The following is a 17541-nucleotide window of genomic DNA, read 5'->3' on the forward strand; positions in this document are numbered from 1 at the left end:
CGAAAGTTGAGGCTTGAGAGGAGTCTATCTAAATAGTTAATGGCCAGAATGGTCGTGAGAACAATCGGTCTCTACATCAATGGTGGTGTTGATGAGATGCATTTGTGGTTTTTGTTGTTATTTGGCAAAGAGGATCATGAGCTCTTCATCTTCCCAGAACAATTCTTGTTCCAACAATAATAGGGGAAGGAGAAAAGGGGAGAGAGCGGAAGGTGGCAAATTAAAAAATGCTACACAAAGTAGTTTTTTTTTTTTTTTTGCCCTAAAAAAACTGGTACAAAAAGCCTATACGAATTAGCGTTTTCAGTCCTTAATCTACGTCATGCACCAATTAAAAAACCCAAAATGGATTAACGTTTTTGGTTTTATAACGTTGGATGAACCAGCGTTTTTTGAAACGCATCATTTTGGAAAAAAAAGTTTAATCTGAACTATTTTTAAATAATTTTTATTAAAATAATATTAAAGTCGGACAAAACTCCTCACAATTGGGTGCCAATAACTAAAAATTAACTCACATATTTAGTTAATGTTTTTAAAACAACAAATTTTAAATCTAAAAAAAGATTATTGTTAAATATGATTAGAATAATAAAAATGAAAAAAATGATATTTGTATTCTAATTTTATTTTAAATTTACTTAATAATCTTATTTTATTTTTTTATTAAAATTATTCACACGATAATTTATTTTATGAAAAGAAAGGTAAAAGATACTAATATTTATTGAGATTTGGTAAAAAAATAATAATAGTTTTATAGAAATTTTAAAAAATTTTAAAGATCTTTCCTGAGATTTTAAAAATTTTAAAAACCTTATGTGAGATTTGGAAAAAGAACAAAAATTTAAAACTGAAGATTTCGCTTCCTCAAAAGGAGCTATCAATATTTCAACATAATTCAGTGATGCAGCCTTAAAGCATTGATGCTTCATCTTTTAAAAAGGTTCCATTATTTTGCTTTGCAAGATTCTATATAGTATATGCTTCAGAAAAAGCACTATTTTCAAGTTTCCATGATTATGTTTTCCAATTGCTTTAAATAATTATGATGTGGGAAGATATCTTATAAAATCTTTTTAAGTGTTAAAGAGTGCTTTGAGTATTATATTAATGTAGTAATTGGAAAAAATAAAATTTTTTTTAAAAAATAATAATAATAAATAAATAAAAATAAAAATAATAGTAATAATAAAATAATAAAAATAAAATTAATTAATTAAATTAACAAGTAAAATGAATAGTATGATAAGGAATATATATATATGTATATATATATATATATATATATATAAGTAGGTTATTATAATATACATTTAATATATAAGTTAAAGGTATATATATATATAAAGTGTAAACGTTTCTCCAAAAAACTTTAATTTAATTAATAGTTAGTATAATATTAATATATATATATATATATATATATACATAATAGTGCAAGCTTCTCCAAGAAGCTTGCTTCAATTTTGAAAGTGTTATCTCTCTCCTCTCTCTCTCTCCTATGATTCTCTCTCTCTTTCTCTCTGTTTGATTCCGGACTAGTTTTACACCGGATCGACAAACCGAAACCACCACGACGTTCCTGGCGAAATTCTCTACAAATCTACCGGAGCAGATCTGGGAGAAAACAATTTAAAAATCATCTCTAAATTGAGGTAAGATTTTTTAAGTCAAATTTGAAGTTGTGTCAGTTGAGAAAAATGTTATACACGTTGAAATATTAAAATTTAATATTGAGAGTTTTCGTTTCCAGGGGTGTTGATTGGGAACGTTAGGAATCATCCTTAAGTTGAGGTAAGACTTTTTAAACCGAATTTGACTTAGTGGTAGTTATAGAAAATGTTGTACGTATGAAAATACTGAACTTTAATTCTGCGAGTTTTTATTTTCAGGGTGTTGAATTGAGAACCCTGTGGGTACAGGGAAGATTTTCTTAGAGACTTTTCAAGAATTAGGTAAGGGGATAAATTAAGTTAGTTTTATTTTGAGAAAATGCATGTATATATATATGTAACATTTGGTTTCAGGAAAAATAAATATATTTATATATATGATTTATATTTGAAAAATACTGTTAAAATGATGATATGTTGAATATGTGGAAAATTTGTTTAGTGTGGCATGAGTATAAAAATGTTGTGAAACACTGTTTTCTGAGAATGGGGAAGATATGAATTTCTATTATGGAAAATCGGCGTACGGGTCAAGATATTTATATATATATATGATTTGCCGGCGTACGGGCCATGTTATGTGAATATGTTTTCCGGCGTACGGGTTGTGCTATGTGGATGAGATTTGCCAGCGTATGGGTTGTGCTATGTGATTTGCCGGCGTACAGGCCAAGTCATGATAAAATATGTAATTCCAACATACGGGCCGATGATTTTTATGAAATATGTATATGTGAAAAATGATATGATTGATTTGATAATTATTGATATGAGATATCCATGTATTACGATTTTTAGTATATGTATATGATATCAGAACCTGGTTGACTTAGTCTAGGTTAGTACTTGCACGGTACCGTTGTTATGTGTCTATGGTTCTCGTGATCATGATATCTGTGTTAACGCCATTGTACGGAATAGTGTGAGATTGGATGGTCAATGTGGTTATTTTCAAAAAGTGTGCTGTTACCACCCTTGGTGTACGGACCAATCTGAGTAGACCCATCGGACCTACAGACTACTGTTTGACTTGGCAGTGGCCAGTCAACCATTGTTAGGTCCTGCCTTCGGGCCACACAACCCAATCATGTAGGGGTAATACATGACAACAGTTAGCTAACCTACCAGAATTGTTTTCATGTTATTATTATTATGATATGAGATGAGAAATGTTTATGAAAATGCAGTATGTTCTGTCATGTTTTGATATGCATATGTTTTTCCATATTTGATAAACAGTACTGAATATGATATGTACGGTATATGTAGAACATGGGATACTCATATTGCCACACGCTAGTATTAGTTTATTTCCCTTATTGAGAGGTGTCTCATCCCTAAATTTTACAAACCTTTTAGGAGCTTCTGATAGGCGAGCGGGAAAAGCCCCGCTGAACTAGTGCTGTGTATCTGCCCTTTTGAAAGGTAAGTTTTGTAGGGACGGTTAGATTTTTGTGGAAATGTCCCTAGATTTCATTTTTGGGATGTATGTATGGAAGTACAGCCATTATAGTAACTCTGATATATTGTGATATATGAAATGATGAGATGCATGTGATTGTATGTTTCCTACTGTTTAGGACTTCTGCTGTATGTTCTGATGTATCCCTGATACTCACAGGTTTAGGTGGATTGTGACTTACTGAGCTGAAATGTGAGATGTGTGGTATTAATTTTATGATGATATTATTATAAAAAAAAAATATAAAAAATGAGCAGGTCGTGACAATCAAATTGTTACATTTTGTAAGTTTGTATTTCGTAAGTTTTAAAAAAATATGTAAGTGTCAAATGGTGACTTATGTAATATGTAATTAAAATTGTAATGTTTTGTAAAATGAACTCATAAAAAAGTCTTTATTATTATTATTATTATTATTATTATTATTATTATTTATTTTTTTATTTTTGTACGACTAGTAGTCCTCATGGTCTCAGACTCTCAGTTCTCGTGTCTCAGGCCAATGCTCAAGCTTCTTCTTCCATGGCGTCGCCCCTCTACGGAAGCCCACACCCTGACCTACTTCCTCAAATATCCCGTTTACTTCTCTCTCTGCAACTCTCGCTTCCTTACCCAACAATCTCAATCTTCATCTGATGACGCTTACGACCCTCCCTTCTCTCCTTCCCTGAAACGCCAAAAACCCAAAACCCAGAAGAAAAAGAAGAAGAAGACGCCCGATAAAGCTTCAGATTCCAAGAAAGCACAGAATTTTCCGGTTAGCTCTGACCTGCCCTTTGATTTTAGGTTCTCGTACTCCGAGACGAATCCTTCGGTGGAGCCCATCGGGTTCCGAGAGCCGACACGGTTCTCTCCATTCGGACCAGGGCGGCTGGATCGGAAATGGACCGGCACGTGTGCGCCGGCCGAAGGAAGGTTCGACTTGGAGACGGCGGCAGAGGAGCGGAAGGCGGTGCTCGGAGAGCCGCTTTCGGAGGAAGAGGTTGCTGAGCTTGTGGAACGATATAGGCATAATGACTCTGCTCGGCAGATCAATTTGGGTAAAATCTCTCTCTCTCTCTCTCTCTCTCTCTCTCTCTCTCTCTCTCTCTCAGTATTATATTCTATCAAAGCACGTAACTTTAGACCTTGGGTACGAATTTTTTTCTTGGGTGTATGAAAGACCTGCATTTTTGCGTTATTGCCTATGCTTGTGCATCGGACTACCAGAGGTACATTTATGAACTGCACGTATTGTTTGTGAGCTACTGGGATTTAAATTTGCCGCAAGAAAATGGCTTCGAGAGATTCTGAGAGAGCAAACTAATCTTATGCTGCTCATGCACTTCGTCTGTAGGCATATGATTGACTTTCTCAATTCACATTTTATGACATTATAAGATAAACTATGGAATGGTTACATTCATCTTCATCTAGGTGTAGCACCTGTTGAAGATAGTGGAATGACAACTAAAATAGGGCACTTTGCCAACTGGCAATACCTTTTAAATAACTGAAGCAGAAGCAGCTAGGTTGAGTAAAAACACGAGTTCAGGTAGACCTCTCCTAGTAAAGGGCAAGCCGCATCTTGACTGGATTTGGAAGCATAGTTGAGGGATAAAGGGGGGGGGGGGGGGGGGGGTGGGGGTTGTAAAGTTTGTTTTGGTTCGAAGTTGGGTAGTTTTTGCAGAATCCTTGCGCAACATTGCTGTCGCAAGAAATAGTGATTTAGTCGACATTAGAGGTAGTAGAAGGGGGAGAAGTAGATACTAACCTTATATTTGGTTGGCTGAAGACTGAGTGGAATAAGATGGAAGTGGAATGACCATTCTATATGGATATAGTAGCTCACGAAAAAGAAGATGGCGTCATTTTAAGGCAAATTACCATGCAAAAATTGGTGTTATTCCAATTGAAATGTTATAGACAAGAATGACTATTCTAAAAAATTTTACCATGGAAATGCCTCTTAATATGCTATTGTATCTTGGTTCGTATAGTACCGGCTTTGGCATGGTTGTTTTTCTTAAGATGGCATTGTTCCTTTTTGCAAATGATTATATCCCTATACAAGACATTCTGTGAACTAGACGTAACATAGGATTTGATAGCTCTTTAACCTATTTTTTAAAATAAGCAGACAGCAATTTCAATTTATGAGGATATTGTTGCCCTAGATTGTGCAAAATGGAGCAAAAAGGATTTGTATAGCTGATCCCACTGGGTGGCTTAAGGATTGGTTGTTGTTGTGGGATTGATTTTTGTAAAAAGAGTTCAGAGTCAACACTGATATCTAGTAACTTGCGGGCATGGATGCCATCTTTATGCAGTCAAAAAAATAAATAAATAAATAAATTGAACAGTGGACCTTGTGATACTGTTTTAGCATTTAAAGTAAATGCTGTCCAGGCAAATTGAATTGATTTTTCTTCAATGTGCATTGAGTAGACGCTCACTTTTAGCATTTAAAGTAAATGCTGTCCAGGCAAATTGAATTGATGTTTCTTCAGATGACATATATACTCATATGTCTATGTTTTCAATCATGCATATTTGCATTCCCTTAAGCTTGGCAACAAGTTATTATTACATTGTGATATGAATAAGATTTCTCAGCACTGAAAAATGAAAAAAGAAACTTCTTTTCTGCCGTAGGGAAAGGGGGAGTTACACATAACATGTTGGATGACATCCATAACCACTGGAAGAGGGCTGAAGCTGTTAGGATCAAGTGTTTAGGAGTGCCAACTCTTGATATGGACAATGTTTGCTTCCACCTGGAGGTTTGAATTAAACATAGGAGCCAGTAGTAAATAGTAGATTAATCTTTTCTTTTCCTCTCTCATGATTCTTCTGAAATTAATCATTAATGTGGCTAATAGTTCATATGTAGGATAAATCTGGTGGGAAGATCATATATCGAAACATAAATATCCTTCTCCTGTATCGGGGTCGAAACTATGATCCGAAGAACAGACCAGTTATTCCACTGATGCTTTGGAAGCCCTATGCACCAATATATCCAAAGCTTTTGAAAAATGTTGCTGATGGCTTAACATTTGAAGAAACTAAGGAAATGAGAAAAAGAGGACTGAGCTCTCTAGCTCTCAAAAAACTCAGTAAGTGAACTTGATCTTTACAGGCTAAAAATGGACTACTAATGTGTATCTTGCCATAGCGATTTATTTCGGTTTACCCCGGCTTTAATTTGCCCAAAAGGGCAGCCTCCTACATTACCCATCTTTGAATGCAGATCTCCCGTCAAATAGAGCGAGCAATGCCACTGTGCCCAAAGCCATTGGCACTTGTGAATTGTGATTGTTGGACCTTCATAATTATAAAGAAAGGCAGGATTGCATGACAGCATTGTGCAGACGCTAATATGTGCAGTTTTTATTCTGCAGCCAGGAATGGTGTGTATGTGAATGTAGTGGATATAGTGAGGGAAGCCTTCAAGACTGAAGAGCTTGTGAGATTAGACTGCACCCATGTGGGTACCAATGACTGCAAAAAAATAGGTGTTAAGCTAAGGGTATGAATTGACTTGAAAACTGGATTTATATTGTGCTAAGCCTGTTGAAGAAAACTTCTTTCTATGCGAAACTGAATCTTGTGGTTTTCTTTTTTTCTTGTAAGTGCAGGATTTAGTACCCTGCGTCCCTATTTTGATCAAGGATGAGCAGATTGTGCTTTGGAGAGGAAGGACTCTAACCCATTGATGTGACATACAAGTTCAGATTGTATATTTGATCTACTGATACTTTGGTTTAGGTTCTATAATTGGCAAGGGTGGCTTAGTGCTTGGTGATGCCAGGACAGTTTTTGCAGTCCAACTACTTGGTCATTGGAATAGTGGCCAGCATGGCTAGCTTCCCAGATATGTCTTTGAACTTTTGCCTGGTTGGTTCATTGGCCATACTCCATGCTAAGGGGTGGCGATACTGATCAAAAGACTTCCATCACTATACGAACCCTCCAACAGTTGACTTTGTGGTTCGCATGTCCAATAAATCTGCAAAGTTGAATATTTGCACTTTGTTTTACAGTAAGTGCATCACTCGAATATTACATGGCCCGTCCTTGAACTTCATTAGTCAGTAATTTTGTGGTTAGGATGAGGTATTGGTTGATGTTAAACTTAATTTCTTAATGATGGAAATCCTGCTATTGTAATCACCACTGGATTTATTTTGGAAGCAATGATGAAGACGACATTAATCTTGCCTTCATTGATAATCATTACATTTGTGATTTGAAACCAACACCTGGTTATTGCATATGTTTGCTGAAGGAATGGATTAGATCCTGCATTGATTAATTCGTCTGGTATTATTTTTTTGGAATGTCTCCTTCAATCAAAGCACTGGGCTGCCAATGGCTTGGTTCATGAAACCTTGTTATATTCAGGGAAAAGGGTTAGTAACAACCATTCTGTAGTTCAAGAGAGGAATTAAGTAGATGTTACCTGTCTGTATTAAACGCTGAAAGCAACAGCCTAATTTTCGAGGATCATTTATCCTCTCCTCTATTGCATTAAAACATCTTCTTCTTCTTCTTCTTCTTTTTTCCTTTCTTTTTTTAAAATAATTATTTTTCAAAGAAGCCATTAAGTAAACAAGTGGATTGAAGACAAAACCAGTTTGAGAGGGAACTGAATAGAAAGACAAAGGACACAAGCACCAAGCATTAGAGCAAATTTTCATATCTAACAGGAAATGGTAGTACAAACCATTAACAGTCGAACATGTTCTCACAGTGATTGTGACTAAGTGAGAGCATCAAGACAACAGAGTGATCCACCTATTCAAGCAGTATCTATTAGGTAACCCACACTTGTACGAGATTGATTACAAATTTACATAGAGATAGGATCCACTGGCAAGAAAATCCGTTAGAAATAAAAGTGGATACCATAGAACTCGACTGTTCTAATTCACCATAAGTATCTTCCTCCGTTCGTTCTTTTCAGCAATGCATCGTGATCCTGCCAAAGAGGTTATCCAGACCTGATCGGACATTACTGCCTCATCATCATCATTCCTATGCCAGCTCCAAAGGGCATGAGTTGAGTTTTCTATCCTGAGCTCGCCATGACCAAAGCTTGCTTCACGGAACACTGACCACTCTGGCTGTGGATTCTTGTACCTGTCAATTAATACAAGGGCTCCATTAAATCCAGCCTGATAAAATTAACCTAAAATTATTTCACTCCAAGCAATAAAAGTAGAAAACTACATCCCAGACCATGACTAGTACTTGGCAGTAAAAAGTTCACTTGTTCCTTCATCATTTTTGTAATATGGTGGTTAAAAAGTAGCCACAAAATTCTTGGAAAAAAAAAAGAAAAGAAAAACTTCAAACATGAATTGTCCTGCCTCAATCTCCTAAAAAAAGGGGAAAGGAGGGCGCTATTTCAAGGAATTTGAAAAATTATCTCAAGGGAGAACATACTTTTGAGCTAAACCTTCTCTGTTTCCTCCATCACCAATAGTTATGTGGACAGCACCGCAAGGATCTGATTTCCCATTGTTGACACGATTCTGGCAAACAGTAAAACAGTTAACCACCCAACACAAAGCCAAGTTTAAACTTAAAATTGTTAAGAAGCAAAGCAAAAAAAATCAGCATACTGCACGTTCATAAGCATGCACGTGGCCAGCAAGCACTATATCCACACTAGCAGCATAAAGCAATGGCTCCATGGTGGCCATCATTCTGTCCCCTTCACCTGCATGAGCATGGTTGCTATTATACCATGGCACATGAAACAGAACAAGCAGCCACGGTGTTTTTTTCCGATCCACCTTTGAAAGATCAGCCTGCAGATCAAGAATGACAAAAATTCATGCACATGAATAAGGAAGGAAGCAAAACATGAAAAGACTTGTTGCTCTAGTTAAAACTGAACTGCACTCTAATTCATGTGATCTATTGATTCAATGGAAAAAAAATAAAAATAAATAAACTAACCAAGTCTTAGTCTAAACTACCAGTGGTTGGCTAACCTGAGGGGGAAAGGATAGAGGTAAAATGGATAAGAGATTGAGAATTGTATGAGCGTGAAATGATGAAGTCATTAACCCTTAGTAAGATTTGAATCAATACGCACTTCTGTGTTAAATAGTTGGGCTCCAATTAAGCAAGAAAGTAGTGTTCAACTGACTTGGAAATCTTGAATCATAAATTCTATGAAAGCTTTCTTTTCTGTATTGTTTTAATTGACACTTTATTTCTCATATTTAGTGGAAGCTTCAGAATTTCAATGCTAAGGATCTACAGAGAGGATATGATGCAATCAACGAAATAAAATGAGGAACGTCAAAATTTATTAATTGCCAGTAATGATTTGGTGGGATGATGGTGAAGCAGGTTTGACTTGAAAGTAATTTTGTGCTTGAGCACTGTTCACATAGAAGGGAGGAGCACACTGGGCATGTATTAGGGAGATCTTGATCATATAAAGATAGACTAGGTCTCAACCTGGTGGGGCACCATTTATGAGGCATGGGCCAAAATGTTTAAAAAGAAAAAAACCTTTAGAGTTGGGCTAAGACGGTTGTCCTACGCAACACATCGCCGTGGCATAACAAACCAACAAGCACATTCTACTTCATATGTAACGACCCGAATTAAATGGAATTTAGATAATAAAGAGAGAGGAAAAATAGAAACGGAAACAGAAGGGGGGCTGCCAAGCTTTGTCGACGAACACAGGGTTTCGTTGATGAAGGCTTTAAGGATTTCGTTGACGAACACGGGGCTTCGTCGACGAGAAAATACCGAGAGGGGGTATGGAGCAGCTTGAATTTCGTTGACGAATACAGGAACTCGTCAACGAATTTAATGAAAGACTCGTCGACGAGGTGATGTGTCTCGTCGACGAATCTGACAGTATAAATATCTAAAAACCGGAATTTTTAATCATTTTCAGCACTCCACTCTTGCTCCTCTCTCTCTCTCTCTACGAATCCTCTCCCTTCTCTCTTCGATTCTGGCCCCACCAGTTGCCGGATCGACGATCCGAGACTATCACGACGCTCCTGGCGTAGTTCTCTACGAGTTTGCCGGAGCGGATCGTTGGGAAAAGCGAGTTGGAAATCATCCCTAAGTTGAGGTAAGGCTTTTTAAGCTCAATTAGACTTTATGGTAGTTATAGAAATTGATGTACGCATGAAAATACTGATGTTTAATACTGAGAGTTTTGAGTTTCAAGGTATTGATCAGAAAGTCATACGGGGGTTAGCCTAAGATATTTTGGGGGCTTTCTTAGTAGTCAGGTAAGGGAATAAACTAAAACAGTTATTTTCCATGCATGTTATTATTAATTATGAGCACATTTATTTTCAGAAAAGCCTATGCTATCTTTGTATATTACATATGAAATGTATGTTTGGAAAATACTACTATTATGATGAAAATGTATATGTATGTATGAGATACCAGAAATGATGATTTTAGAATATAAAGCATGACTTTAAACGGCATATGTGTGGCATGAACATTATTTTTATGTGAATTGCATCATGATATGAAGGATTTTACGATCAAAGCATATTTTCAGGTATTTTAAAAGACGAGTTATGTTATACTGAGTTCGACGAATATATGATAAATGAGTTATTTTCAGAATGTAAATACCTGAAACGTATCTGGCGCGAGGCCATATTTATATTATCGGCACAAGGCCGTATTTACGATGTTGGTGCGAGGTTATGTATTTATATTATCGGCACGAGGCCGTATTTACGATTTTGGCACGAGACCATGTATTTATGCTATCGGCACGAGGCCGTATTTATGATTTCGGCGCGAGGTTATATCTATGTTTTCGGCACGAGCCCGTGATGATGTTATGTATGTTCATGTATTATATGTTATTACAACCAAGATGTTAGTTTAGTTTAGTTCAGTTCAGGGCTCGATACTGTAGCTATATGTGTAGATCAGATATCTACGTCAGATTAGTGTTAACCATCCCACGAGGGGATGAGAGATGGATAGTCGATGTGACTTTCAGTAGAATGTGGGCGTCCACTTGGCAGTCCGGACCAGGGTGTGGCGAGCCCATCGTACTTACAGACATATTTGATTCGGCAGTGGTCGATCAGCCATTGTCGGGTCCCGCCTTCGGGTTGCACAACCCGTCATGGGGGGTAATACATGACATTAGCTAACTATTCATCCTGAGTAAGTTTTCAGTATTTTCAGTATTATCAGTATAACAGATGCATTACTTATGATATGATTTACTAGTAAATATGAAAGTATATGATGATTTATTTTACGACGATGAATGTGTACGGAAATATGAATTGTACTGTATATGTATGATTGCATTAAATGTTCATGTTGTCACACAACTGTATTTAGTTTATTTTCCCTTACTGAGAAGTGTTTCACCCCCAAACTTACTTAATTTTTCAGGAAACCCAGAGAAACCGGAGGGTCAAGGCCGCCGTTGAGTGAGTGGAGCTTCCTTACTAGAAGGGTAAGCTTTGTACTAGGATTAGTAGATTTTGTTGTATGATCCTAGGGTCATTTTGATATTTTGATGGTTGTATATAAGTACAGTATTTGGAGATATAGTAAACTCTGGTGTTATGCTTCTGATGTTAAGTTTTATGGATGGATGATTCAAATTTTATGTTTACTGCTGCTAGGTTTTCCGCTGTGTTTGACAGATATCCCCGCTACCTACGGGTTCGGGTTGATCATTTTACTTATTATGCTACAGTATACATTTAGAAATTGAGGGACGTTACATCATACCTTCACAAGTATTGCATATTTGAAAAATCACTGAAACAACATAAAATTGTATGAAATGAATAATATAACTTATCTCAGTACTTGAATTGCAGTTTTCTTTCATTGCATGCAAAGTTTTGTAGTTAAAAAGGGGGAAGGAAACGGCATGCATGAAGCATATTGCAAGTATTGGAAAGCACATAACTTTACTAAACCACAAATGATTCAAAGTCAAGCCCAAAATGAAGGAACCAATGCATGGATCTAACCCATGATATCCACAGTTCAGCATGCTGAAAGTAATGGATGAGAAGATGAACTAATTGGTTTTTGTATTGGATCATCTATATGGTTAGCAATGCTGCATGGTCATACCAGTATGGTCACTGCCTCTCTATTAGCATTTCAGTCTGTTTCCAATTAATAAACATGTTTTTTAACAGTCAATCACATCTTTCAAAAAGATAGAGAGAACTGGATTGTGCGTTTTTTTTTTTTTTTTTTTTCTCTTTTAAATGCTTCCCTTTCCTGGAAAACACAAGCTATATATCTCACACGTGACCGAACAATCAATGACGAGCTGTTTCCTCATTTTTTTGGCCCATATTAAGGGCAAAAATAAAGCAAAGGTTAACTGTTGATTATTTTCATGAATCATTTTGAAGTAACTAGAAAAGAGAATTAACATTTTCGAAAAAGAAATGAGAAAACTAGCTCACCTTTAGCCAGTTATATTGATCTGAGTACTTATCATAGTCTGCATATGATCCAAGCATAACAACATGAACACCTGCAACTTCAAATGAATAATAAAGATTTGAAGTTGATTCACTCTCCTCAAAGGGCATCCTCCATCTAGCATTATAGGATTCAAACCCATTCTTGATTAATGGTATGACCTCTTCTTCATGGTTCCCTTCTGTTACCATCCATGGCTTTTGGCTAGCAAAGGGCTGCACCAACTCACCAAATGTGTCCCACTTATGCTGCATATAATCAGCATATGACAGGTCTCCAGGAAGCAGATGAACATCATATCTGCACTGATCTATATGGTCTAATGTTGACTTTGTCCAGCCCGTCTGTCCCAGATCTGCAACCACAGAGAAAGTAATTGGAAATTGAGATGGAGGGGTCTTGAGCTTGAATTCAGGATCTTGTCCTCCACATCGATAGAAGTAAACAGTGTTATATTCCAGTGGCCCAATGACGGTATGGTGTATCTTCCCTGAGCTATATAACAAATAATTGTAGGACGTGCTCTCTCCTTGAGACATATAGCTGTATTTCCCTGGTGATGTTCCATATTCAACCATTGAAGGAGAATCTTTATCATGTGTGATCCATGATACTCGCATATGCTTATCACCAGCCAATGAGATATGCACCTGCAATAGCCATTTTGTGCACCAAAGGTGAAAATCAGCATAAGTAGGGGACTATGTTTAAACTAAGTCACTTCCAATCAAGAAAGCACTCATTAACAATTAGAACTAAAAATAGTATGACATTAGAGAAAGAATCCTAGTTAGACTTGTTAACTCAACAATCTAGGCTGTATAAAAATTAAAGCAACAAATAGTTCTGGTCATGCAGACTGTAACACCAACTGGCTTTGCACTTAAAATATGGTGGGCATACATCTTTATCCCACCATCCATTTCTCCCCAAAGCAGTTTTTTGTCCTAGTTGCAAAGACGAGAAAGAATTGAGGCATTCGTACATAAGCAACATAAATAGACCTTCACCTTCTTTTCTCACACCAAGGTGCAGTTCCAAAGTTGCCTTTAGAAATATGTATGAAATGAATGGCTCAAAAACAAGGCAAAGAGACTTAACCAGTACCAGGCTAACAAGGTTTGTCCACATTCAAATACATTTTTTGGAAAAGAATATTTTATAAAGAGAAGGAAGAAAAGAGTACAAATGGTGGGGGAGACATCCTCCAAAGGAATTCACAACAAAAATCAAAAGAAACGACAACAAACTTATTAAAACAAAAAAACATTCCAATCCCTGTGAATATCAGCCAAACAAGTTTTTCAAAAATCCTAATACTACATAACAATAAACCCATAGAATATCAACTCAGAAGAAAACATGACACAGAAAATGATTCAAATTGACAACTCAAGTTAATTCCATATTCACATCAACAAAAGATTAACCCTTTGTTGATAACTGATTCTAGTAATTTTTCATACTCCGGAACTTGCTTCCGAGTTAATAGACTTGGTTCAGCTCTTGCCAATCATCATTTGCTCTACTATTTTGTGGAAATGAAATTAACTTGAAAATTACAGCATAACAAATCAGCGTGAAGGGGATACGAACCCCACAAAGTTTAACTTATAATAACCTTCCCTCCCATATATTTTCAATGAAAGAAAAAAGATCTAACTGGATTAAAAAATGAAGCAACAAATTTTCCGAAGAGAAATATTCATCCTCCCCACTCGCATGCCCATATCATCATCGGAAGAGATCTTATCAGCTGAAAGCCTGAAAGGCTGAAACAATCACTTGCACTTTTATGTGAAAGCAATTATATATTAACACTGCAAGTGCTGGCACCAAAAAAAAAAAAAACATAGAGAAGGAAACAGAACCGCAATCGATATATAAAATTCGAAATTGTTTGTGTCCTCCACATGCAGTTATAGAATAAAACTACTCAACTAACAGAACTAAAAAATGTTTAAATTTAAGAAGAAAAACGTAAAAAATTAAAAACAAAAAGAATCAGAGCTTTCTTTTTGTCTTATTTTCTCAGCTACCAAACGGAGCAGTGCCTAATTTTTTCAAAAATTTAACATACCATGATGCCATTCGAATCGGATCACAGGAAACAGAATTCACCTGCTGGGCAGGAGAAAAACCCTTCGAAATCCATGGAAAATGGAGAGCTTTACGAGGCTTAGGGCGGACGTAATCGGCGGAGACGGCGGCGGAGATTATCAGGAGGACAGCGAAAATCCACTTGGGTTCCATACTCGAATCGAAGAAAGGAACACCCAATGATCCTCGCAGTCCAGTCGAAACGCAAAAATCATAAATCAAACAGTATCGACTCACAGGCCACGTTATGCCGTATAGCCATTGTTGTCAGCAGACAGCAAGTGCACACCATAATGACCAAACCACCCTCCCTGGATGAACTTTTAAACTGCGGCGTCCATCACCATAATACTTAGTATAATTTGTCGTTATGTTACGTTAGAAATTAAGATTAATGATGATATGAAGGGGCCCATCCACATCTAACATCTCCCATTGTCCTCTCCTACTCCATTCCAATGCCGGTAAAATACAATCTAAATTATTTTTCAAGAAGTTATCAGTTTATATTTTTTGTATTAAAGTGATCGGTACTTTACTTTGTGTTTAATTTTTCATGCTCTTAATGATAAATTTATTTTCTATATTCTAGTTACTAAAAAAGGAGAGGACAAATCTATTAATTTATCATAAAAATGAAGGATAAAATTGTCACTCTGATAATATATTTTTTAATACAATATAAAATTGTATTCATATTTACTCAAATCCAAATTTAAGGACCGAAACCAATGTTATGAGACGTTGCATATAGTTAAAATATTATTTAAAAGATGGTATCCATATTTTAGGAGCTCAAATTATGTGATTGAATAATTCCTTCTCTATCTATTCCATTGTGGTTCGAGGGCTCCTTCTTTAAGCTTCAATTTCTATTTTTCATACATAAATTTCTTATCAACAATAGAATAAGATTCATTTTATAACATATTTAAGGGATTCCTTGATTCGGATCGAAGAAGAAATGTCACTTGATCTTTATCAAACTGACTATAATCTTTTTTTACCGGTGAGGATCCACTTGCATGAGTTTAAATTTAAAACTACGACGGTAGGACTTTCAAACACAACTTCCCATCTGTGCATTGGTTTTTATGTCCTAAAATGTCGTTTTCCAAGGTCTAAAATGAGGTTTTGGATGCCTCCAAAATTGTCATCAATTCACATTCAGCCGAACAAATTTTAAAAATCAGATATAAAGGGTCACATCCAGTTTGCCCCCTTTCAAAGAAACTTTGGACTTTCTCTCTTGGCTGGTCCAATAATTTCAACACTCACATGTCTCCAATATCAAAGAAGTGTAACGTGCATAAAAGAGAAATGTGAATGCTTGAGGGTAGCTGGACAGCATTTCAATCGGTTAGGTTTACAAAGTTTTACTTGCACGTTTCATCAACTTGTGACCAACCATGTATGCATATATATATATATATATATATATATATATATATATATATACCCTTGTTAAAATTTGGTGAGACCTATCTATGCTTTAGAGTTTAACTCAATTTATTAAATTATTAATTGTGTTCATTACTCTTTTTTTTTTAATATCGTCGGGTGTCCGCATCCATTTTACGATCTGCGACTAATTTCATGCCCCGTAAAGTCAACCCCACAACTCCATAGGAGGGTAAATTTCAAGAGCCCAAAGGCAGGAATCGAACATTGTGTTCATTACTCTTTTTTTTTTTTGGAATACGCACCGAGTATCCACCCGTCCGTTTAACGGACCACGTGACTAATCCTGCGCCCCTTGAAGTTGATCCCACAACTCCAAAGGGAGGGTAAATTCAGAAGTCCAGGGGCGGAAAAGAGTTAGGGAGGGTTTGAACACCTGACCTCGTGAAAGGCACTCCCGCAGCCTGCACTACCACCTGAACCACACCCTGGGGGTATTGTGTTCATTACTCTTGTTCTTATTGCTAGAAACCAATCCACTAAAATTTATTATATTTCATTTTTTTGGTTAGAAAATTTAATAAAATAAAAATAATAAAATTTTAATGCATAAAAATATAAATATAAACATTATTCGTAAATAGGCTGAGTCATAGATATCTTACTCTTTTTAAGGAAATTCAAACCTATTTTTAGTTTAACTCATGAACCGGTGCAAGATAACTCCTTAAGACTTATCTCCCTCAAAATACAAGAGTGTGATTTAAATCTTATGACTCTCTCCAATTATACACAAACGAAGGAGCCCAAAGTTCCACAAAAAAATATATTTCTTTACTTATCAAATTCTGTAAACTTAAAAGAAGAATGACATGATGAGAATGATGTGAAAAAATTGATGTATAATGTCAATGTCTTAAGGGTCTACTTATAAGCACAAAATGACTTTCGCACTTAATAAATAATATGTATATATATTAAATAGGTAAATATTTAATTTTAAAACACACTCACATAATTAATCTTATAATTTATGAGATACATGAATGAATGGTCTAATTAAATGTAGTTACATAACTCATTCCAAGATACATGTTCTTTTTCAAGATAATAAATAAAATAACAATATTAAAATATACTAATATTTTTTTAGTTAAACATTTAAACCAAAAATTAATTCATGCTAAATTTTAATATATATAAATATATTTATTTATTTATTATTGTTTCAACATATTAGCAAATCCTATAGATGGGCTGTTTACAAATTTAAACCTATTGAGTTTAATTTTATTGGTATTTAATTAAATTAATTTTAAATTTATATTGAATTTGAATATGACGTGATATAAAATTATGTTAAAATTTATCTAAATCAATTTAAATTTAAAATCTTAAATTTTAAAATTATTAATTTGAAAATGAGTGTACAGTGGA

At 35.5% G+C, this 17541-nt stretch overlaps 2 protein-coding genes across 4 annotated transcripts; one reads left to right on the forward strand and one right to left on the reverse strand.

Annotated features, from left to right (window-relative positions):
• Positions 1–3621: 3621 nt before the first annotated feature.
• On the forward strand, positions 3622–7346 carry LOC131163249 (CRS2-associated factor 2, mitochondrial). Of its 3 annotated transcripts, XM_058119888.1 has the most exons (5): positions 3622–4178; positions 5773–5900; positions 6011–6236; positions 6522–6649; positions 6759–7346. In XM_058119888.1, exons 1-5 carry the CDS (start codon positions 3641–3643, stop codon positions 6834–6836), a joined length of 1098 nt encoding a protein of 365 aa, XP_057975871.1. In that variant the 5' UTR covers positions 3622–3640; the 3' UTR covers positions 6837–7346. The 3 variants fall into 3 exon arrangements, with proteins under 3 accessions (XP_057975871.1, XP_057975873.1, XP_057975872.1); XM_058119890.1 differs by lacking the exon at positions 6759–7346 and having other exon boundaries at positions 6342–6598; XM_058119889.1 differs by lacking the exons at positions 6522–6649; positions 6759–7346 and adding an exon at positions 6371–6450.
• A 446-nt stretch (positions 7347–7792) lies between these two features.
• Positions 7793–15056, reverse strand: LOC131163233 (purple acid phosphatase 18). The gene is made up of 5 exons (XM_058119887.1): positions 14725–15056; positions 12585–13253; positions 8748–8936; positions 8569–8657; positions 7793–8262 (listed from the first exon to the last, which is right to left on the reverse strand). Exons 1-5 carry the CDS (start codon positions 14854–14856, stop codon positions 8046–8048), a joined length of 1296 nt encoding a protein of 431 aa, XP_057975870.1. The 5' UTR covers positions 14857–15056; the 3' UTR covers positions 7793–8045.
• Positions 15057–17541: the final 2485 nt, after the last annotated feature.

Source organism: Malania oleifera, chromosome 1, assembly GCF_029873635.1.
Source record: "Malania oleifera isolate guangnan ecotype guangnan chromosome 1, ASM2987363v1, whole genome shotgun sequence".
Classification (NCBI taxonomy): Eukaryota; Viridiplantae; Streptophyta; class Magnoliopsida; order Santalales; family Ximeniaceae; genus Malania; species Malania oleifera.